The following is a 23,206-nucleotide window of genomic DNA, read 5'->3' as shown; positions in this document are numbered from 1 at the left end:
TTTGTAATCGCTTAAACAGCAGAGCTTGAGTGTTGTCTCTCTCTGCGCTGCCAACATCCACAGCCTCCAGTCAAATGTGACCTATGTCATATCACATCGGGACCTTGACTTAAGCAGCTGACGGTGCTCGACTCAATTTTACTATGCAAATCACAGCACAACACAAACACACACACAGTCTATCACAACCTTGAGGTTATGAGTCTGTAAATCAAAGCTTGTCCGCTGTCACATAATTAAGTGAAGCACCTTCTGGTTTGTGGACCTGTTTACCTGAAGCTCTATAACACACCTGCTTCTGCATTTCCTGGTGTAAAACAAAGTTAATTTATGACACGTGGTTGAAGAACAGTAAAAAATGTAAATTCAAGTTTTATAAAGAGAGGATGGAGACAACCTGATGATCTCACCATGAATTATTGGTGAGGGTTGAGTCAAGATCTGAAGCGATGGTGAAAGCAGCCAGAGCTCGACGAGAAGTCGTATGATAGACACAGAGCAACCAGCAGCTGACATTCTTCTTCTAATTCTTTTTCTTCTTTCTTTTTCTTGTCCTTCTCTTCCAATTGGTCATGTTTATTCATTTCTAAAAAGAGTAAACCTGAAGACTGATTGATGGCAATGAGCAGACAAACAAAGATATACACAAATCCAGCTTCAGCGATGAGTGTTTGAAATTCTGTTAAAAGAAAGAAAAGACAGTCGTTAGGATTTGAGATGTCTCTGGCGGGAATGCTGTAGATTTTCAAAATTTGACACCAATGAGAAAAAGATCAGCTAGTATATACAGTATATTCAAATATATTCCTTGGTATCTTGTTGCATTTTTACATTCTTTACCCACATATGGCTTTACAGTAGTTTAGTTCAGTGATTCTCAAAGTGTGGCGACATGACAGATGAACATATGACTTAGTCCACTGTGGCCAGCTGTGGTCACTGGTCACTGGAATTATTACAATATTTCCATTTTGTGGTGACAGCGCATCTTTTTTTTCCCCACTATTTTTTGTTTTTATATAAACGTCTTTCATATAACATTAATTTATATGCGGATTGAGAGCGAGCGAAAGAGAAACACCGGCGCTCTGTGTTTCTCTCGCGCTCACTCGTGCACCCGATTTCAAGTTTGCCTACTGGCAAAAAAAACTGCAGCTGAAAACCCCCTAAAACTGAAACGTTTTTTATGATGCTGAGGTTGAGGTTTTTAGTGATGAGGAAACTGTCACTGTCAGCTGTCAGCACATCTGTCAGTAATCCCAGATGGATGGATGGATAGATAGATAGATAGATAGATAGATAGATAGATAGATAGATAGATAGATAGATAGATAGATAGATAGATAGATAGATAGAGAGATAGAGAGATAGAGAGATAGAGAGATAGAGAGAGAGAGAGAGAGAGAGAGATAGAGAGATTATTTTCTAAAGGGGAAAGTTTTTCTCACACACTTCACAACTTTATTTTGGACAAACTAGATGTTGTTCACAACCTTGAAAATCTCAACTCTTTAAATAAAAAAAAGAAAGAACTAAAATCTGGCTCATCCTTCAGTCTTTGAGCGTTTGAAGAAGTTACATCAAGGTGTCATTGAGATCTCACGACCAGACAAGCCCAAAACAATCTGTCTGTGGTTGTGGCTGTCAAAGTCACTGAGGCATAAAGAGAACAAAATATCACTGACCCTCACTGTAAGACCTCAAATCTGCCTTTTAAAGGAGGACGTGCAAAACAAGAGTTTGAATGAATGATGACGTCCTTCCTGAGCCTGGTCTGGTTCAGCTCTCAACAGGAAACTAAAGTGAACATTTTGAGTGAGCTGATAAGTAAGTGCAGCTTCCAAACACCAGATGCACACTTGACAGCGAGGATGAACTTCTTTTTTTCCCCCTTAAATCTAAACACAAACACTGCTGGATTGTTTCAGGTAGAATTTCACAAACTGTGAAAAAGACGGCGCAGCTTCCAGGGTTGTGTTTGTGCTGATGCAGACGGGGAAATCTGATGGAAAACTGCATCTGCCAATGTCCTTGATTATACCCAACTCTCCTGGAGACACCAGAGCCCCCACAGCTCCAGCCTGACACTTCAGCTCTCTGTCAGCCTGATTTTATTTCTTTATTTTTTCTTTTTTTTTTGCTGCCGCTCTCTTTTGCTGTCTCGTCTTCTTGTGAAGGTTGTGTTGGGTTTCTGCCTCCACTGCTGATTTGTTTTGGTTCCTCTCTTGATCTTTCTGCTTATCCCACTCTCTTCTCTCTCTTTTGCTGTGTTGTTCACAAAGAAAGAGATGCATTGCACACACATGGACACACACCACTCACTTCGTGCCGCTGCTATTCACACGGTGAAATGTGAAATGAAATCATGTGAAATATGCAAAGCATGAGTCGCCTGTTTGCGCAGCTCCATTTCTCTTTATCGCTCTCTCTCTCTCTCTTCGACTTCAGCACATACTGTATCTGTGGAGATTCATCCGAGCACCGACTCGTTTTTCAGCCAGATTTCATTCACACTTTCGGCTCGGCACATTCAAAAAGCTGCCTCGCGCTACCACATCCCCGATCCGTCTGACTCTCAGAGCAGCTGGTGCCTTGTTGAGTGAAAGACAACAGCTGAGTGCACAACACCATACTGCCATGTAATGCAGGTGCAGATCAGAGGTCCCTCTTGTTTCCTCTGAGTAACTGAAGAAAAGCCATGTTTTTCGCACTTCTGCAGTTTGTAGAAGAGCATCAAGGGCTCAATCACCAACTTCTGGGGCTCATCTTACTTTAAGTGATTCAATAATCACTTGTTATGCTTAGGATTGAAGAAGACTCCTTTTATGCTTCAAGGCAACCCTATTGTAAGACAAGAAAACCAATATCATCATGTAATTAGTAATAACCTTATTTAGAATAAAAAGCCAAAGATCAGTTGTGGTTTTTAACCCTTACATACTGTTCGGGTCAAATTTGACCCGTTTTGACATTTGACAGCAGAAAAAATACCCTAAACATCATTCTTTTAGGCTGAAATTTTATGACTTTTCCTAAAGTGACCCAAAATACACAAAAATGAAAATATTTTTAAATTGTATACTTTTGAACAGGTGCTACACATTTTTAAACACTGAGGCTGTTTCGGGTCAAATTTGACCCGTATCTGTTTAGATGGATTTTAGATCCACCAGTATGGGTCAAATCAAGGAAAATTGTGGTTTTAGGGAATCTTGAAACTGTGGAACTGTACAGGCCATGTTTGTGTGTATAATTTATGGGACAGTGGTGACAGAAACAGAGTTCAAGGGGGACTTCGACACTGTCACGAGAACTGCCTGTGTTCCCACCACATTTGCCCAGGTTCCCACAGAGACAGACACCTGCTGGTCTTTGAGGGGGCATGGGGAAACCTCGAAACAGTGAAATAGTAAAACAGCATAGTAGTGATCATACAGTATGGTGCACAAATGGAACAGAGGTCATCTGAGGTCAAGGGGTGCCTTGACACAGACATGAGATCTGCAACTGCAAGCACCTGCACCTGCAATGTAATAAAATAATCTATAAAGTAACACATTTGAATCAATTTGCGTTGGGAGGGTTGTGGTGGAGGGTCATGACATAGAGGTTCCTGAGCTGCCATTTCAGTGACTGACATCATGGCAACAAGACTTGGTACAACCAGGCCCTTTATCTGATCTTCCAAAAGGAGGAGGTTGATAGTGATTTGGTGGAGGATGTGCCAGAGCAGGAAGACAATGCCAAAGAAAACCATATTATATATAAAGCAGGGAGAGTGCATTTTTTTTATAATAAGCATTTTATTATTTAATGTTTTTGTGTTCTAAGTGGTAAATGTTGAATTAATATTGATAATTATGATTTCTTATGATATAGCATCTAGGGATGCAAACAATTAATCGACTATCGATTAATTGTCGATAAGAATTTAATCGATTAAATTAAATTACTTGCAATTAATCGTTCCTTTTCAATGGGAGTTTTACTGTGAAATGTAAACAAGCAAAGCCGACATAATGTAGCGGATCTCTGTGTAAACGTGTGCAGCGCAGCGCACTGCAGCACTCAAGGGAGAGAGGGAGAGGAGGTGAAAAGAGACAACAACACCTGTTGTAGCTTTACGGGACTCAGGCTGTACCATCGCTAACACACAGACGACCAGTGAGTAACGAGTCAAAAAGCCGCCGACACGGAGCTGCCTGAGGAGTTGTAATGCAGCCTGAACGCAGCTCAAACCCACGGTGCCTCAGCACGGCGACCAAGCTTTGATAAACACACCGGATCCGCGCTGGTTTACAGTATCCTTCCGTAGTTTAGCCGGTCGCTACCGGAGCTTAATTTTTAAAAAAAAAGAAAAAGAAAAAAAAAAGCGCTCGTTGCGGTGCCGCGGAGAACAGCGCGTGTGTCCACGCTGTGTTGGTTCATGTAACTTGAGGGGACAAATGAACCACATATTTATTGTCATGCATTGCTGACCTGGGCATTGTTTCTCATTAAATTAGAAAACCCTTTCCTATCATTCCCCTTTTCCGTGCATGGTTGAAGGAGACTGGCTCGCATCCACACTCCCACTCCCTCCTACGCCGACATGTCACCTTAAGTCACATAAACCAGTACGGGTGTGTGGACACAACCACCTATATTGTTGTCAGCGCCTCATCACCGCTGGTGTTAAAAGGCTCCGTTCTTTCTGCAGTCAGGTTAAAGCGCACATCCGCCGTGTTGGTAAACAAATAGTCCCTCTGTATCAACGGAGGAAACCGTGCTTGCAGGCTTGGGTTGGAGGTGGTGTGAGTGCGGGCCAGCGGGGGAGAGGGGGGGGCATTAGAGCTTCAGCGCGGTACAGAACAACTGGCCCTAGTGTGAGTGCGCCCTTATCTGTGGCCGCTGCAGCGCCACACGGGCTTTGCCTTTCAGCAATCAAGCGCTGTTTTTGTCAAAGTTAAAAACAATAACAGCAACAGCTGTCGGCAGCTGAGATCGCTGTGCCGTCACCATAGAAACGCAAGACGCATTACGGCTCATTAGCAAAATACCTTTCAATGGAAACACCCGCAAATGGCAATTGCACTTTTTCGAAGTTTCAGAAATATCGCTTTTATTTTGCAAAAATCTGTAATGGAAACGCAGCGGTGTCTCTCATCTCATCTCATTATGATAGGACTTCAACCTCAGAGCTCTCTGTCCCAATAACGTGCTACTTAAACATTTTCATTGTGCTGTGCTCTTAAAATAAACTAACAAATACTAGTGTAGCTAAGTCCATAAGGAATGTTGAGCTTAAATTTTCCCCTAAAATGTAGGTTCTCAGGAAAATCGCCGCTTATCAATTAATCGATCATCGATCGATAAGGTCTATCAACTATCGATTAATGAATTACTCGATAATTTGCATCCCTAATAGCATCTACCTTATAACATATAGCACCTAATGGTCGCAATGGTTAAACATGGTCATATTATGAATTCCAACAGTTCCACAATGTTCATGCCATTTTAAAATTCAATGAAATATATTTAAATCATTGTGGCTTTTATGTGTTTATGTCTTATGTAGAACAGGATGTAATACTGTGTAATAGTAGAAGTTTTTCTCCAAAAACGAGTGTTGTAAAACTTAAAAAATGCACTCTCCCTGCTCTCTGATTTTTTTTTTAACACTTAATCATACATTAATGTATGTGTCATAGGCTATTTAAACATTCTAAATAGATCTGTAGTTTAAAATTCAATATAGACACTTACTATGAGGGAATTCTTGGTCCGGGTCAAAATTGACCCGAACCATACTGTGAAGGTATCAAATTTAAACAGTATGTAAGGGTTAAGCGATGACCAAACATGGAGGGGTAAACTCAATTTGGAGTTACATAGACTGTAAAAAAAAAAAATGGCTGGCTGCTTTTGTGACAAAGAGCAATTTTGAATGCCAAAGTGGCCGCACCTCTGTGCAGTCGGCATGGAGGAGGAAATCAACTGTACAGACCACAACTGTTTTTGTATCAGGCTGTAAACAGGTTCATTTCTGCTGTAAAGATGAACATTTTAAAGGGATAGTTCAACATTTTGGGAAATGTGCCTATTGCCACTACAATTTGTGACCTGCACATTCACCACACTACATTATAATAATGTATAATGTTGCAAAATGATGACACATGAAGGAAATACTCGGAACTACTTGCGCCTTTTAAATCACTCCGCCCAGCAGCCGTGTCTGGAATCTAGTTCCGGCTGCATTTGCCTCAAAAACACAACTCTGTCTTGTGATGTTACATGATTATGTCATAGCGTGGTAAATGTGCAGGTCACAACTTGTCCACCAGAGCGTTTTGGAGTTGTTGGATTGTGTATTTGATGAGTTTGATGAGGGACAGGGGACCTGTACCATTCACCTCCATTGTGTTCGCTGAGCAGCTCACATCTCTGCCCCGCTGATCTCAAAACAACATGCACTGATAATTAAAGGTAATGAACCTACTGCTACGACTATAGGGATTATAGTGATAGGCAAATTTGCCAAAATGTTGAACAATCCCTTTAACATGGGAGTCAGTGGGGACTAACTCAGTCTTAGAGACACCCTGCTGTGTTATGAGCAGTTCCTGTACATGAAGTCGTCTTATTCTGCAAGTAGCGGTGCATTGAGTGTTGTAAAAAAGTTGCATGAAGCCGGTGTATTCACAAAACCTTGAGGTGTGCAGTTCAAGTTGTACAGGTGTGAACAAACTGACCGGCCATGCCGACACCTCACAGTGACCTCGGTGTCTGTCCACCTACCTGCAACCTGGACAAACACAACTCTGGCTCAACAGGGGCCGGTACGGTGAAGGTACTGTACACTGCTCTCTCCAGCTGGCAACACTCACTGGTCTGGAGGCTTCATTTTGGAGGAAGCTGCCAAAACGACTTCCTCCTTCATAGACACACTTCCAAAAACTTAAGACTCACAAATAAAGCATGTAAAAATGTAAAATAGCCACCTGATTCCCCAAAAAAGAAGACTTCAGTTTTGTAGTACTCTCAAAATAAGAACAGTCACCTCTTTACAAGAACAAGTAGGATATAATATAATGTGATTAATTCACATAAGCTAACACTGTGTGTGTGTGTTTTATGATTTGTTTGGATTTGTCAGTGCTGCACATTTAGCAAGGCAACACAAAACACCTCAGTGTGTTTAAACGCAATTATTTTGAGTGATGACTCTGAGCATGCTCCCCGTCACGTTTATTGTCTCCCACTGTATCTCAGTTTCATCTTCCTGTGTGTGTGTGTGAAGGAAATTGAGCTTTTATTTCATCTAGCTGTGTGTGTGTGTGTGTGTGTAGCCTGCTGATTTGATGCCAACATTTTTTCCATTGATCTCAACCAGTACAAGTAGCTGGTTAAAGGAATAATAGAGTTCTCAACCCGGTCCGACCCAACATGGTCCTTCTAAAGGTGCGTTCACACTTGACCTTTTATTTTTGATATAGTCCAGAGTTTACTGGAAACTATGTCATTTAGGACATTTTTACAGCCTAAACAGTCCTGTATTGAATTTGCCTGGAGCGCGCTCTCACGTTCACACGATGCACGCAGACGTCATTTAAGACTTGCCTAAATGACGTTGTTTCCAGTAAACTCTGGACTATATCCCTTCAGGACACTTGGATTGCAGTGGACGAGCAGTGTGGAGGAATATTACAAGGTTTTTGTGTAGTTTTATGGACGTTTTTGTGTCTCCAGATGTAGCCTCGTAAACCAGCCTCTCGCGGAAATGCATTTCATTTCATTTCTCGGGAGAGTCTGGCCTCATTCCCCCTGTAAGCGTTTGGGGTGGGCGGGAGCTGGGCAGGAGTAGTAGCGTTGACAGACAACCCCATTCAGCCAATCAGCAAGTTGGTGTAGTGATGGGGCTTTGCACCAGTCGGTCCCTGATTGGCCAATGTGCTGTGTCAATCACAGCGGCGACGCTGATTGGCTCGGCCTTCTGAGGGTTTCAGGCCAAACGCTTACAACGGGGATGAGGCCAGACTCTCCTTCAGAAATGAAATTAATTGCATTTCCGGGAGCGGCTGGTTTACAAGGCTACTCCAGATGCACTTTGAGGAATAAAAAACTACTCCGGAGTATTCACATTCATTTTTTGGTGAACTATTCCTTTAACACATCTTGATCTGTGACAGTTCGGCGGAGAACACTCGGTCCAAGTTGCTCATGTGCCGTCCAACTAATGGTTCTGCCGGGGAGTCAAACTTTGGAGACAGTTGTAAATATTAGGTCTTGGTTTCACCTCAGTGATGGTGTGTTTTTAAGTGTGTGTGTTGTTGCTTTAAATTATACTGTGTCTGGGGGCATTGTGTAGCCTACACAGTGTGCTACTGTACATGAACTGAGTGAAGTATGTGATTTTAGATACGGCAGTTGCACCAGAGACGAAGCCCATTTTCAGACCCAGCGCTGCTCTTATGAGGTTGTGTTGTGTTTTTTTGTGTGTGTTAAAACTGAATTGTCTGCTGCTGTTCAGCTCTTTAAACACACAACAACCTCCACTTGTTTTGTTCACACGTCTTCAACTTGAGACAAATAAAAGTCGGCGCTGCCACGTTCCTGGTGTGGAGAGAGACTGTGTTGGAGACATGAGCCTGGGTGATGTCACAGCTTTGTCTTGAGTTTCTGGTGAAGTGACTCTTTTTAATTGGCAGCCGGTGAAGACAAAACACGTTTGTTTTTCAGCACCAAGCTGAGCAGCGTTTCTCTACAGAAGCTCGTCGGCTGCCAGGCTCGCGCTCCCTGAGCTGGTCCGGTTGCCAGCCATGAAGAAAGTAAATAAATAAATAAATCTGCGCTCGTACTGGACGGCTCCCATGTGTGAACTTGTGCATATGTGCAACTATTTCCACCCTCTGATCTCTTATATTATTGTTGACTGAGCACAGATCTTAAGGAAGAGGATTCAAGCTGGGTTTGCAGGAAACTGGATCTTTCTTTTCAACTTGCTTCGTTAAATAAAGGTTAACAACTGCTCTCTCCACCTCCCCTTCATCATCCTCCTCTCCTCATCTCTCATTTCCATGGAAAGGTCAACCTTGAAAAAGATTCAATCCCCGCCGGGGTTAACCTGTTTGAATGACTGAGAGGCGGAATTAAAACCCAGGAATTAATTAATGCTACAATCCCTCTTCTATTCCTCCCCCTCCTCCTTCTTCTTCTTCTTCTTGTTTTCGATTCCCTCTTTGTCTCGCTCTCTTCTTCCTCGTGTTTTTTCACTTCCTCCTCTCGCTGCCTCCCTTGCGACCGAGGCATAGAGCGCTGTTACTGCTGCCTGAGCGTATACCTGCTGAGTGCAGCTGGAGGGGAGAGCTTCTGCACCGGCTTTAACGAGTAATTAAGACACAGAGGTATAGCAAACGTGTACGCGCACGTGCACGAGGGCACAGAAAAACCCCTCTTTAACAAAGGCTGCTGTGTTATATGTATATATTATGAATTAAACACACTCTCTGCCCTGCAGATAAATGTGAATGATCTCATCCTTTGCAAGTGTTTCAGTGTAATGGATACGGTTTTCAGGGTGAAGTAAATCACAGCAGCCAGAACTAATATACATTCACCGGCCACTTTATTAGGTACACGTCTTTATAAACTGCCCATAAATGCAGATATTTAATAGGCTAATCACATAGCAGTACGTCTGTGCATTTAAAGCAGAAGTAAGAGATGCGGTCGTTTTGGCTAACTTCCTGTCAGCCGATGGAGTTAGCAGTCCCCGCCCTCGTCCCTACATCACCACATTCCCTTGGCTGCACACACAGAGAGGACCGCCCCTTTATGCCGTTCTCTCTCCTCATTGGATAAAGATTGTAGGACAAGGAAAGTTTTCTCCTCAGCTTAAAGCAGAGCAGAGTGACTGACAGACCCGTGTTTCAGACCAAACACTCTATATAAGTGATTGCTGTTGGAAGATATAACTATTTAAGACTTATATTAACACAAACATTCCGCTTACTTCTGCTTTAAGTGACTTTAAAATGAGGAGGAGGAACTTGAGTTGTTTTAGAGGTAAATACAGAGACTGCTTGCTAAAAAACTGTCCTTGAAGACAACGCGCATCAGCGGTTTTGCATGAATTTCCCTCTAAAACAACTCTGTGTGGTAACGTTGTGTTATTATCTCATTGTGTGGTGAATGTGCAGGTCACAACTTGTCCACCAGAGCGTTTTGGAGTTGTTGGATTGTGTATTTGATGCGTTTGATGAGGGAAACCAAGAAATCCCATTAGCCTCCGTAGTGTAGCTCTGAGCAGCTCACGGCTCTGCTCCGCCACTCTAAAAATAGCTTGCACCGACAATTAAAGGTAACGAACTTACTGCTATGACTATAGGGATTATGGCAATGGGCCAGTTTGCCAAAATGTTGAACTATCCCTTTAAGCACTCGTAAAAGCGCATTATAGATCAATTGTTATTATCCAGGCTGCTGCTGCTGGTGTAACATGTGTGAGATGTTTTCCTGAGCTCCTTAGCACCAACTGAGAATCATTTAGACACCACAGCCTGCCTGAGTGTTGAGCAGAGCTCACCATGTCCTAACACTCAAATCAACTCAAACTGGTTTGTTGAGTTCACTGGACTCAAACCGCTCTTTGACCTTTGAGATAATAGTAGAAACAGTGGATTGACATCATGGACGTGCAGCTGACAGATCTGCAGCAGCAGCAGCAGCAGCAGCAGCGTGACGCCTTCATGAGCAGGAACAAACCCTCTGAGAACAACTGCAGAAAGTGTACTTGTGAAAAAGTGGCTAGCGAGTGTACGTAAATTGTTTACTCTGTCTCTCCTCCTGGCTGCCTGCTCTGCCGTCCCATGATGCTCCTCTTTTCCTGCAGCTTATATTGGCAAAATCCACCCAGCTCCTACTGAACACAGCGAGTGGCTGAGAGCGCTCATCTTCCTCTCAGGTTTTCTCTCTCTCTCCCCCCGTGGGAGTTTGGATGACAGACGGCGGCAGATCTGACATCAACTCTAAACAACGATGGAGAAAACTTGATGTACAGGAACGAGCCGAGGCGAGCAGGAGGAGGAGAGGGAGGAAACGGAGGGAAAGCAGGAATAGGATTGATTTAATTTTCTACTGTTTCTGTTGTAAAACTCAATGTATGTGTGTCATTTAATTTTAATATAGACTTTAATTACCGCAAGACACCAGTGTTGGAAATTTCATAACATATCTTTTGGAGTATTGTTAGAAGGAGGTGCTCTCTCTAAATGAATCTTAACTCAATAACTTATGATCGAGTGTATAAAGAGATGAGCGACAATGTAAATCATGGATGGTAAGAAAGAAAGAGGCAAAAAAAAAATCTGAAAAAAGAAACCAAAGCGTTGACTGACAGAAAGACACCAAATACATTTAACCTCAGAGAAACAGAGCGAGACATGGGAAGAGAGGGAATACACTGTACTGTATGCACAGGATGTGAAGAGACAGAGCAGCAGCAGCAGCTTCGTGAAAGGTTGAAAGGAAAAAAGAGAGAAAGAGAGGAGAGGAGAGGAGGGGGGGCGAGAAAAATGGATTTGAAGGAACAGTGCAGCAGCAGCTTTGAAGGTAAAGCAGCAGACTGGCTGGATGGCAGGCTGCGACTCACAGATAGCACTAATAGGCATCACTCTCAGCTTCGTCTCCACGGCGCCTTCCCACACCGCTACCTGGCTGGATGACTGACTGACTGACTGACTGACTGACTGTTGAGCAGCCTGATGTATCGACCCACTGACAATCTGAGATGCCTGCTGACTGGCTGATCCACAGATTGACTTGCTGTCTGATCTTTGGACTGTCTGTCTGTCTGTCTGTTAGCTTCCTGCATCATTCGCTGACTGCTTGACTTGGTTCACTGACAAACCGTGGAAAAATATGTTTCCTGTCATGTCCCTCCGTCTTCAACATCCATCTCTGTTCTCCGTCTCCTGTCTGTCTCTTGTCTCCATCTTCTGTCTGTCTCAGCCGGGCAGATGACCTCCTGACCCGGTCTCCAGTTGGCTCTTACTCTCATCCTCCTTGTTCCTTCTCTGCAAATCCCTCTGCTCTTACTTAGTATAGCGATCCGGTCGTTTTGGCTAACTTTCTGTCAGCCGATGGAGTTAGCAGTCCCCGCCCTCGTCCCTACGTCACCACATTGACGCGCATCCCTTGGCTGCACACACAGAGAGGACCGCCCCTTTATGCCGTTCTCTCTCCTCATTGGATAAAGGTTGTAGGATACAAGGAAAGTTTTCTCCTCGGCTTACAGCAGAGCAGAGTGACTGACAGACCCGTGTTTCAGACCAAACACTCCATAAAAGTGATTGCTGTCGGAAGATATAACTATTTAAGACTTATATTAACACAAACATTCAGCTTACTTCTGCTTTAAAGGTCAGAGGTCACCTGACTTCCCAACTGATTAGCGTCCACATGTTAGCATCCAGTGTCTCAATCTGTGTTTTGTTTTCTGTTTTTTTGTTTAGTTTATTGAAACAGGACAGAGTACAATACCATTAGTCAATTGAAAAAACAAAACAATGAAAAGATGGTTGTACCAGATTTAGCCCTCGGGCTAATTTCCATCTGTAGTCCCGACACTCACAATACAAAACACAATAAAATACAGATTGCAAAGAATACACAACACAGTGAAATACAGAAAAGGCCCAAGACATAGAAAGACACAGGTGAACACAACCGGGGGACCACACTGAAAACACATACATACATCTCCTCATTCAAAAGGTAGGATCACAGAACACCAACGGGTGGGCCAGCAGCAGCTCCTGGGGCATGGAGTCTGCATTAGTTAAAGTGCTGATAAGTTAAAGTGCTGGTTAGTTAAAGTGCTAGTTTTCTAGAATAAAGTGCTGTTTTCCCCATTTGAGATAGTTAAAGTGCAAGATGCTCGTAGCACCAGGGAGAGTAAAATAATAATGGGAATACAAATGTTAACAATTTATAAAAACGTAAAACGTAAACTGGAGCATGACCATTTTTTTTTATAGCTGAGAGGCAACAGTAGCAACATGTGTGATCAGTTTCGGCAGCCAATAGAAATGTAGTTTTCAGTCAGGTGACATTTTCCTTTCTCGAGCAAACTGAGCCACTGTGACTATTATTGGTCTTCAAACATCACAGATTTTTTTTTTTTGTCCTCTCCGGGGTCTCCAGTGGCTGCCCGTCTGATTTTTTGGGAACTCTCCATTTGCCTGTGTGACCTGACATCATTAATGTTGTTTGTCAGATGCAGATGAAGTTTTAATTAAAACACAGCTATCAGGGACAGTAATTATACACAAAGGCAGTCTGGTTTAGGAAAGGAGGGTGGTGGTGGTGGTGGTGATGTTGGGGGATGCAGCTATCTCATCCTCTGGCTTCTTGTCAAAATAAAAACCAATGACAAGAAGGAGGGTGGGGGTGTCAGGTTGTGTTTTGGCGATGAAGCATATTCATTTGTGTCTGTAGATGAAAAGCAGCAGAGATAAGCAGGCATATGGATGGAGGGAGGAAGACGAGGACAGAGATGAGCAGAGAGCAGCTGGAGACAAGACGCTGAAGAGAAATCCAGATGTGGAGATGGAGAAAGAGACGAGAGAGAGACTCAGATCTCAGAGAGTCTGGTCATGATCATTACTACAAAAATACTGGGCTGATCAAATAACTAACCTGAGCGACTAGTCTTTCATGTTTGCGCGTTTTGTCATTTTTACCCGACAGAAACTCATATTTACAGGATTACAGTAATCATGAACACAACACTAAAACACCCTGTGGTAAAAAAAAGAAAAAAAAAAGAGAAAAAACAGGCCGTGAAGTATTGTACGATTACACGGTGACATGAGACTTGCAGCTGCCTCCAGAGACGGAGAAGAGAAGGAATCCAGAGCTGGGATGAAACGACGTGACGACGGGATCTGTGTCAGTGTGAGCGTGGCCGTCGTCGTCATCGTCTTCATCAACGTCCAAATCCTTGTTTGATGAAGAATTCTGTTTGCTTCTTCTCGTCACAGCGTGCCGCCAGCTAAAGCAACAATCCAGACACACAAACACACACACATATATATATATATACTCTAAATATGTCACAGTCACAGCTGAATCCATACTAAATGATAATCAAACAGGTGAAAACTTTAGCTCTTGTTCCACCGTGCTAAAGCTGCAGATTGCTCTTCTGTCGGTTTCTTTTTCCCTTTTTTTTTATTCCACACACACACACACACACACACACACACACACACACACACACACACACACACACACACACACACACACACACACACACACACACACACACACACACACACATGTGGGTGACGGTGGTGCTGTGGGTCAAAGGCAAATTGGAGGGGCCTGTGGTAGAGGAATTGAATTGTCAATATCAATTTCATGGAACAATTTAAAGGAGAGGACTGAGAGCTGCTCGGGGTGGGGCATGACAGAAATGAGAAGTGACTAGAGGCCAAAAAGAGGAGCAGGACGGGACAGAGGAGGAGGAGGAGGAGGAGGAGGAAGCTATTAGCGATGGGACAGTTTAACAGAAGCATCTAAAGTTGGTTTCCATTATCCCCGAGCAGATTGGGTTTCTCTGTGTCTTTGCAGCAGGTTATATTCTCATCTGAGAGAAAGTAAGAAAGGAAAAGGTACTGAGGGGAAATTTATTTGGAGAATACTTCAGAGTCTCTCCCTCAGTTGTTCTTCCTATCAGTTCCCTGTCATTCATGTCGTGGCGAGATAACTTTTCCCTGGGAGGGGGAATCAAAAACTTTTGGAAACAAATTAAAAAGAGTAGGAGCTGTGGTGATGAGATACATAATATTTTACGCTGGATTAGAGCCTAATCCACGGTTAATCCCCTGAGAAAGGTAAATAGCTAAATGTCAGCTAGTATCCTGTTAAAACATGCAAATTACAACAGCCCTCCTGTGTTTCCCCACTTAGACAATCACCCCCCGCTGTTTCCACCCCTATATAAACTGCTGCTATTAAATTTTTTTCTTATTGTTTCATTGTGTAGCTTTAAGGTTGAAATAAAAGACGTGCAGCTGCAACATGCCAAAGAAAGAAAGAAGAAGAAGCGTTGCTTTCAGGGTCTTGGCAAATTTCCATTTTTATTGGTGCATCATATGCTAATGTCAGAAGAGAAGAGCTGCAATTTATTCTCATAGCGGGTCGTTATTTTTCACGAACATGAATAATTACAGAACATAAAAAGCCCCGGCCTCATTTGAAAAGTCAAAATATATTTCTCTGGGCTTTATTAAGACTTAATGAAATAATCATGTCAGTTAACAGATTTATTACTGTGGTGCGTTACCTTGAAGGGATTGGGCAGCATGGGTATTAGATTCATATACTGCTCCTTTTTTTCAAACACAGTGCTTTTTAGAAATGAGAACCAAACTCAATTAATTCAAAACCATCTGGGGATGTGTGAACTGTGGTTCAATTTTCTGCCACCTCTTAATCATTTTGTCATTATCACTATTAATGTTAATATTCTTTCCCCCCCTCCTTCCTTTTCTCTCTCCTTCTTCTCTCTCTCTCTTTCTCTCTCTGTTATATATAGGCCTTCTGCCTTTTCTCTGAGAGGGACACGACTTCCTCATCTGTGCTGTCAAGACGTTGTTGGTTTTGTCGGAGGCCATGAGTAGCTGCTGGGGTGACAGTCTCCAAAACCCGTTGACGTGGAACACCTAAAATGGGGACAGGACTCTCCGCCGCGCTGCACGCTCAGCTCTAATCACCGCGACGACGCCCCCTTCCGCTCACCTTTTCTCTCTCTCTACCTTTCTTCGATTCGCTTGCACCTGACCTGCTTCGAACCCGCTGCTCGCCGCCTCCCCCCTCTCTGTAGCTCCTCCTCCTCCTCCTCCTCTTTTCCGGTCTTTTCCTACTGAGACCACCACCTTCAGATCCACACTATGGCCAGCAGCAGACTGCGTTTGTCCTCCCTGCCTCCGTCCCTGTGTCTCTCCGTCCTGCTCCCTGCGCTGTTGCTCCTCCGCCTGCCTGGCGAGGTGAGAGGGGACTGCTGGCTGATCGAGGGGGATAAAGGCTACGTCTGGCTGGCTATCTGCAGTCAGAACCAGCCTCCGTACGAGACCATCCCCCAGCACATCAACAGCACGGTCAGTATGAATCTATCTATCTATCTGCAGGCCTTTTACACCACCACCACCTCCATAAAACCGTATGCCGCTGTGCACTTTAGCAATGATGGCGTCAGCTAAAGGGCACATGCCATTAATCATGGTTTGAAAATCTGCAAGTGAATGTAATCTCTGTAATATCTATGGTTTATAGTGACTATATATAATGCAATTTAATTATTTTAAGGTAATAAAAACGCATCTTAATCAAAGCTGTTAAAGCAAATACAGTAAATGTGAAATAGGTTTAGACTCAAAGAAGAAGCATCAACTAAAACCTAAACAAGCTGTTTGTTTTTGGAAATGCTTTTGGAAATGCTTTAGCAGCTACCTCCTAAAGGCTGCCACACATGTGTATAAAAGTGTAGCAGATACTGTAATCCTAAAATAACTCATTGTAGGATCAGTACGCTCAAACACCTCAAGGTGTTCTACATCCAACCAGACTACTGTAATGGTTTGTGCTAATACAAATCGTTTAGCCTGATGTTGCATACACATTTTGACTTAAAACTTCCAAGTGTTTCAATTAGTGTAACCATTTGCAATTTGCAGCATAAATGATGTAAAACAGGAAAACTTTAGATCATTTATTTAAGCACCCAACGGTAATGTTAACATGCAACTGCATTCCACTCCTAGCATCAACATCCACCTCTGCTTGATAACTCAGGAGGGACGCCGAGCTGCTTGCAAGCGGGGCTGTGATTAACTAAACACAAATTTTGATCAGATGTATAATTGGGGAAAGTGCTCATTAGGTGGGAAACTTGGACGTGTAGAGGTGCAATATGGTCTTGGCAGCTATTTCTTTTGGCGAGGAGTGTCCTGCTCCTCCTCCTTCTCCTCCTCCGGCTGCCAGAAGGTGCAGTACATCACCTGAAAGTCATCCCCTCTCCTGTCTCCTTTAGGTTCATGACCTGAGGCTGAACGAGAACAAACTGAAGGCTGTGCTCTTTATCTCCATGTATCGCTTCACAAACCTCACTGACCTCAATCTAACCAAGAATGAGATCAGCTATATCGAGGATGGGGCCTTTGCTGGACAGGCTAACCTACAGGTGTGCAGACAAGGATGCTACTCTGTTTTTATGTCTTTGTTAATCACTGTTTTAAAGTTGTACTTCCTCTATTACTTTTCCGACGCAAGGAACTTAAAGCAACTACAAAGAACTTTCATTTTGTGTTGATTTTGGCGACCCCTGTGGACAAAAATGGTAGATTTCTCTTTGCGGGTTCTGTCCCAGTTTCAGCCATGACAAAAATCTAGTGATGAAATTGAGCTTGTTTTTTACTGGCTAACGTAGCAACAATTCAATGCTAAATATAGCCTTCGGTCTAAGTGCCGTAATGGATGGATGTCCGATGGACCGACCCGACCAATGCCTCCCAAAGGTAAAGAGTTACACTATTTAGAAAGAGCTTATCTGCCCACCGATTGCCTCATTTGCTGTTCTAGATCATGACGAGACGTCAGCAGGAACCCGAGACTTTTGCATATCCAGTTGAAAGTTCTTTGTGGTTGCTTTAACAAAATGTCCTTAAGACTTAACACTTCCCTCTGTCACATTACTTCCAACTGTCATAATGATGAGTGAGGGTGGTCATCATCCATCAACCAAGGACTTCAGTTCTTGCAATCTGCTCGTAGATGGCTGTTGAAAACTTAGCTTGCATCGTTGTAGTAATGTGACAGAATGATGTATCTAGTCCTGCCAAAACAAAATGTGAGACTATATCCTAAAAATCATCATGGTTGTTCAAAAGCATCAAGGATCTTCTGTCTCTATGTGTCTCAGGTTCTGCAACTAGGCTACAACAAGCTGACCAACCTGACTGAGGGCATGTTGAGAGGTCTGGGGCGGATGCAGTGCCTCTTCTTGCAGCACAACCTCATCGAGGTGATTGCCACCAACGCCTTCTGGGAATGCCCCAGCCTCAGCAGCCTGGACTTATCCTCCAATAAGTTGGCGCGTCTTGACCCGTCCACCTTCACCGGCCTCAGCAGGCTGATGGTGTGTGAGCTGGCGGGAAACCCGTTCCACTGTGGCTGCGATCTCTACAGCTTCCTCTCCTGGCTGGAGGCCTTCAACAACGTCACCCACACCTACGACCGCCTCCAGTGCGAAACCCCTCCGGAGATGAACGGTTATCCGCTCCTGAGCCCGGTGCCTGGACATGGACGAAACGCCCTCTACAGGCTCATGTCCAAGTGTCATGAAGGTGCGATAGGGATGACCTCCCAGATACCAGATCAAGACCAAGGCTCGGGGATTGGTTTCGATAACCCAGACTCAGGTCTTTACCATCAGCCGACCATATCGTCCACTGCCGACCCCACCTATAACCATCAGATTTCAATGAAGCTTCAATTAGTCTCCCTTCACACCGCTTCGCTGTTGGTGCAAATCCCACGACCGTACAGCAAGATGTACATACTTTCCCAATACAACTTCAGTTTTGTTGCAGACATCATGCCCCTTAAAAACAAGAAGGAGATCATCCCTCTGGACAAGCTGAAACCACACACCAACTACACTTTCTGTGTGGCGTCGATGACGAAAGCTCAGCGCTACAATCACACCTGTCTGTCCTTCACCACCCAAGCCATGGGGCCGGAGGACCACCGGACTAATCAATCCACAACTACCCACTACATCATGACCATCCTGGGATGTCTGTTCGGCATGGTCATCGTGCTGGGGTTGGTCTACTACTGTCTCAGACGGCGACGCATCCAGGAGGAGAAAGAGAAAGCTATAAGTGTGAAGAAAACTATATTGGAAATGAGGTACACTTTTTTAAAGTGAATTATAGTTTGATTTAGATGTGTTCCAAAACCTCAACACAGTTTGAAAACAACTCTCAAGAACCAGAGGGTTTTCTGAAACGTTAGACCTTAAACCTCTGGCTTTTAATGTCAATCATTTTCATCAGATTTTTCAGTTGAAACTAGATATGGCTGAAAAACAAACACAATCATTGAAATTCTCACTTCAGTTCAATGCTGTCTAACTTTTATTGATCTCTTTTTTTTTTATTGTTGAACATACCAAAAGCCCCAGATTTATTGAGCCTTGACAAGGTTAAACAGGTTAGCTGGTTGAAATCAGTGTCTGCATATCTTCCAAGAAATACAAGATCAAGATCAAGATTGCCTTTATTCTCTTTGTATAATAAGATAAATATACAATATAAATTATGAGTTCACTTAATAAATGTCACCGTCTTGGCCCAGATTTCAGCAAATCACATCTCAGCATTTAATTGGTCACATGTCTTAATAGCAAAAAGTAATCATATACTTAAACCATTTTCATGGCAATTCATTAGTGAACAGCCACAACATAGATAACTGCAGCTGGGATGTAGCCATGACAGAATTTCACTGTCTGTACAAATGTCTGATTAAACTGTTTGACATCCTTGGTATTATAGTCATTAGCTAATTCTTTACTCACTATTGTATTGTGAATGCAATTTCCTGAATCTCCTTCATCAGTTACTGTGTATATGATTTATTTAAATATATAAAATCATTTATCTGACAGCATTAAGAGGTTGTTGTGCTCTGGACGAACTTCTTTTCTACTTACGACAAACAAGAGCATCATTTCTTTTCCCACTATTCTCTTTGCTTAGGTTTTGCATTATTTCTATTTTTCATAATTTCTTTAAGCTTTAATTAAAATCGCAATTATTTTGTCCACCCACTGCATCTCTGAGAAGATATATTGAAATGAATTGCCTTCAATGTACACATTATGACGTCAGATGATGAAATTAAAAGTACTGTTTAGTCTAAAGTGAATGTCATTCTTCAGGTATGGCCCAGAGGCAGCTGCAGCAGTGACCAACGACCCGGGTGCCATGCAGCGCCTCCAGGAGCAAGCACACCACCAACACCATCACTCCGGAGGGTCGGGAGGGAAGCTGCCCCAGTCCACCTCCTCCAGCACGGGCATGCTCCACGGCTCTGCCAACACCAGCTCTTCCCGTCTCTCCACGTTGCCGCAGGTAGAAAAAATGGCCACGGCCTTCTCCGAGGCGATGGGCGGCAAGGGCAACTACATGGATGTGAGGACGGCGGGCATGGTGGGGGAAGGCAGGGAGGGAGGGGTGATGGCTGGAGGAGTAGTGGTCGGAGGGGAGGTAGTGGTGGATATGCGAGGTGGGGCTGAAAATGGGACAGAGGCTGGGGAGGATTCGGATGACGATGGCCGTGGCTCAGCATCAGAGATCTCCACTATCGCCAAGGAGGTGGACAAGGTGAACCAGATCATCAACAACTGCATTGATGCCCTGAAGCTGGACGCCTCTGCTAATGTTGTGACCACAGCTGACAATGCCAACTCCGTGTCCTCCTCCCAGCCTCCAGCTTGCATCACATCCCTCCCCCGCAACCTCCTGCCTCTCTCTCCAGGCCACCCCGGAGATCAGATCATGGCCTCCTCTCCGAAGGTGCATCCAAAGTCCCACCCCCAGCCTCACCCCCAGCCCCACCCGCAGCCTCACCCCCAACCTCACCCCCAGACCCATCTTCCACAACATCCTCAGCAGCACCCTCAGTTGCATCAGTCGCCTCACCCGGCCTCTATGGCCCCAGTGCCCTTGGTCATGCCCCTGTCTGAGCGGCCAGGCATCAGTGGTGGGGGGTTCCTTTCCCCTCCGTACCGCGACCCACCCCCAGCCAACGCAGTGCGGCCCCTTCAGAGGCAGTTGAGCGCCGACACCGCTGTGGTGAAGAACCGTTGCGTTGCCCCTCCTCCAGGATCTGTCAAGAACACCAGGGTGTACAGTGTGGATATCCCTGAGCAGCGTTGCGACCCTCCCAAGTACCCGACAGAAAAGAGCAGCCCTGTGGGTTGCGGCGGAGGCGGTGGAAGCGGAGTAAGTGGTGGAGTAGGGGGCTGCAATGGGAACGGAATGGGGAACGGAAACGGTGGCGGGGTGAGCATGAATGGGAGCGGAATGGGATGTAATAATGGGAACGGAGGCGGTGGAGTAGGCGGTCCTGGGCAGCAGCAGCATCAGCAGCATCAGCAGCATCAGCAGCAGCAGCACCACCTGGAGGTTCAGCCGGACTACCACAGTTCCGAGCACCGCCACTCCTTTCCCGCACTCTACTACGAGGGCGGCAACGAGTCCCCCACACCGGCCCAGAAGGCCTCGTTCCTCAAGCCACTGGGGCGCTCCAAGAGGGATGCCACGGCCGCCTACTCCCAGCTCTCACCTTCTCGCCACCACAACTACAACTCTGGCTACTCCTCCAGTCCAGAGTATTCATCGGAGAGCACACTGCGGATCTGGGAGCGATTCAGGCCTTACAAGAAAAGCCCCAGAGAGGAGGCGTCCTACATAGCGGCAGGCCACGCCCTGCGTAAGAAGGTGCAGTTCGCCAAGGATGAGGACCTTCACGATATCTTGGACTACTGGAAGGGAGTTTCTGCCCAGCAGAAGCTGTGAGCTGATGACGGAAAGTCACGAAACGGGGAGATTGTAAAAGTTGGATGCCAACAGCAGACTAACGAAGGGAATATATGTTAATGTAGCAGGAACAGATAACGATGAGTCTGATGGATCCGCCCGATCCAGAGTTCCAGTTTTCTCTCTGGGTGGTTTTTTTCTAGAGTTTCGATTCTCTGATAATTCATTGACATTTTAAGAGGTTGTTTCTGATGTTGGCTGTTTTCACCACAATACTGAGAAGAATCAAGCTGTTCACCAGACTGCCTCATACTGGGCACTTTGGTCCTCACAGGCTTCTATAGACCCGCTGAATCCCCACTAATGAGCAAAGCAAAGGTGGTGATAAGCAAGTGTCTTCTACCTCATTACTGGCACACTGTAGCTCAGCTATCTCACCACAAGCAGCCCCATTCATGACTTAAGCCCCCGTCCCTCTTTTCTCTAATCCCATCAAACCACCATTCACAAAACAATCACTCCACGGCGTGGGCCAACACCTGCTCTCCTATAGAAGCATCGTTTAGGGGAGATAATGAGGGAGCAGGATGAGGAATTAGGTGCGTTTGTTTTAGAATAGCCTGAATCTCCCTCTTTGGGGAGGACATTAAGTGATACTTATCAGGCTAACTGTTCTTTCCTGGCAATTAGCCAGTGAACGGAGAGAGAGTAGGTCGGGGGGGTGGGGAGGCTGTGTGTTGAGCATGCTTATCGATTTGAAACACCTAACTACATATGTTCAGTGGTGTGTGTGGGCATGTGGGAGAGTGGGGCCGGGGCCGTGGCTGAGTCGTCCATTATTCTCAGTCTCCTCCACGGTGGCAAAGTAAATAGCTCAGCTGAGATACTTTGCATATAGATAACAACCCAGTCGGGAAGTTGCGTCCGTATATGTGCGTGCATAGATGAATGTAGGCGTTTAGCCCAGCCTGTCTATCTGGATAGCATGGAGTAAACCTTCTCTAGACCGGCAGGCATTTTTTTGTCTGTTTGCCCATTTCTTATTCAAAGGTGTAGCATATTTCCTTTGATAAGAGGAGCTTATGTAGTGTAAATTTACATTTCAATAGTGCGAGTCATGCAGAAATGACTTAAGGGTGGGTTATGCAGGTGAGCAAGACAGGTGTTGGCTCCTATATTAAAAAGACCCTCAGCGATCACATTTAGTAATAAAGGCAGTCTGAGAGCAGGTTAGAGGTTTACTGTAGCTGCATCTCATTTCCTCAACATGCCAGTGTTGGAGGGGGGGGACAAGATAGAGTTCAGAGTGTTTTCAGGTGGAGATGGATCAGCTCAAGGCGAGGCGGCAGAGAAAACGTAAAAAAAATATATATATATGTCAAATCCAACCCTGCACTACATGGTGAGATAAAACGGGACAGCAGGAGGAAGTGAAGGCCTGAGGGATGTGCTCTGACTCTCCACTCAATATATATATGACCCTGCTCTGCTCTGAGCGGGAGCTTGCTACGGACCAAAGTGCCCCTGGGAGGTATGATTCCACAGGTTTCTATTTTCTGTTATGTTCCTCAGTCTTCAATGGAGAACAAGATGGAGGAAGAAAGTGAGTT

General features: G+C 44.6%; 1 protein-coding gene across 1 annotated transcript; it reads left to right on the top strand.

The window, feature by feature from the left end:
* Positions 1–15,941: 15,941 nt before the first annotated feature.
* On the top strand, positions 15,942–21,635 carry LOC310987570 (protein phosphatase 1 regulatory subunit 29-like; the record flags this gene model as incomplete). Its single annotated transcript, XM_083973886.1, has 4 exons — positions 15,942–16,148; positions 17,081–17,230; positions 17,969–18,960; positions 19,994–21,635. 4 exons carry the CDS (start codon positions 15,942–15,944, stop codon positions 21,633–21,635), a joined length of 2,991 nt encoding a protein of 996 aa, XP_083830012.1.
* Positions 21,636–23,206: the final 1,571 nt, after the last annotated feature.

Source organism: Trachurus trachurus (assembly GCF_905171665.1).
Source record: "Trachurus trachurus genome assembly, chromosome: 1".
In the NCBI taxonomy this organism is placed as follows: domain Eukaryota; kingdom Metazoa; phylum Chordata; class Actinopteri; order Carangiformes; family Carangidae; genus Trachurus; species Trachurus trachurus.
Note: the sequence above shows the minus strand (reverse complement) of the source record. Positions and strands in the feature narration are given on the sequence as shown.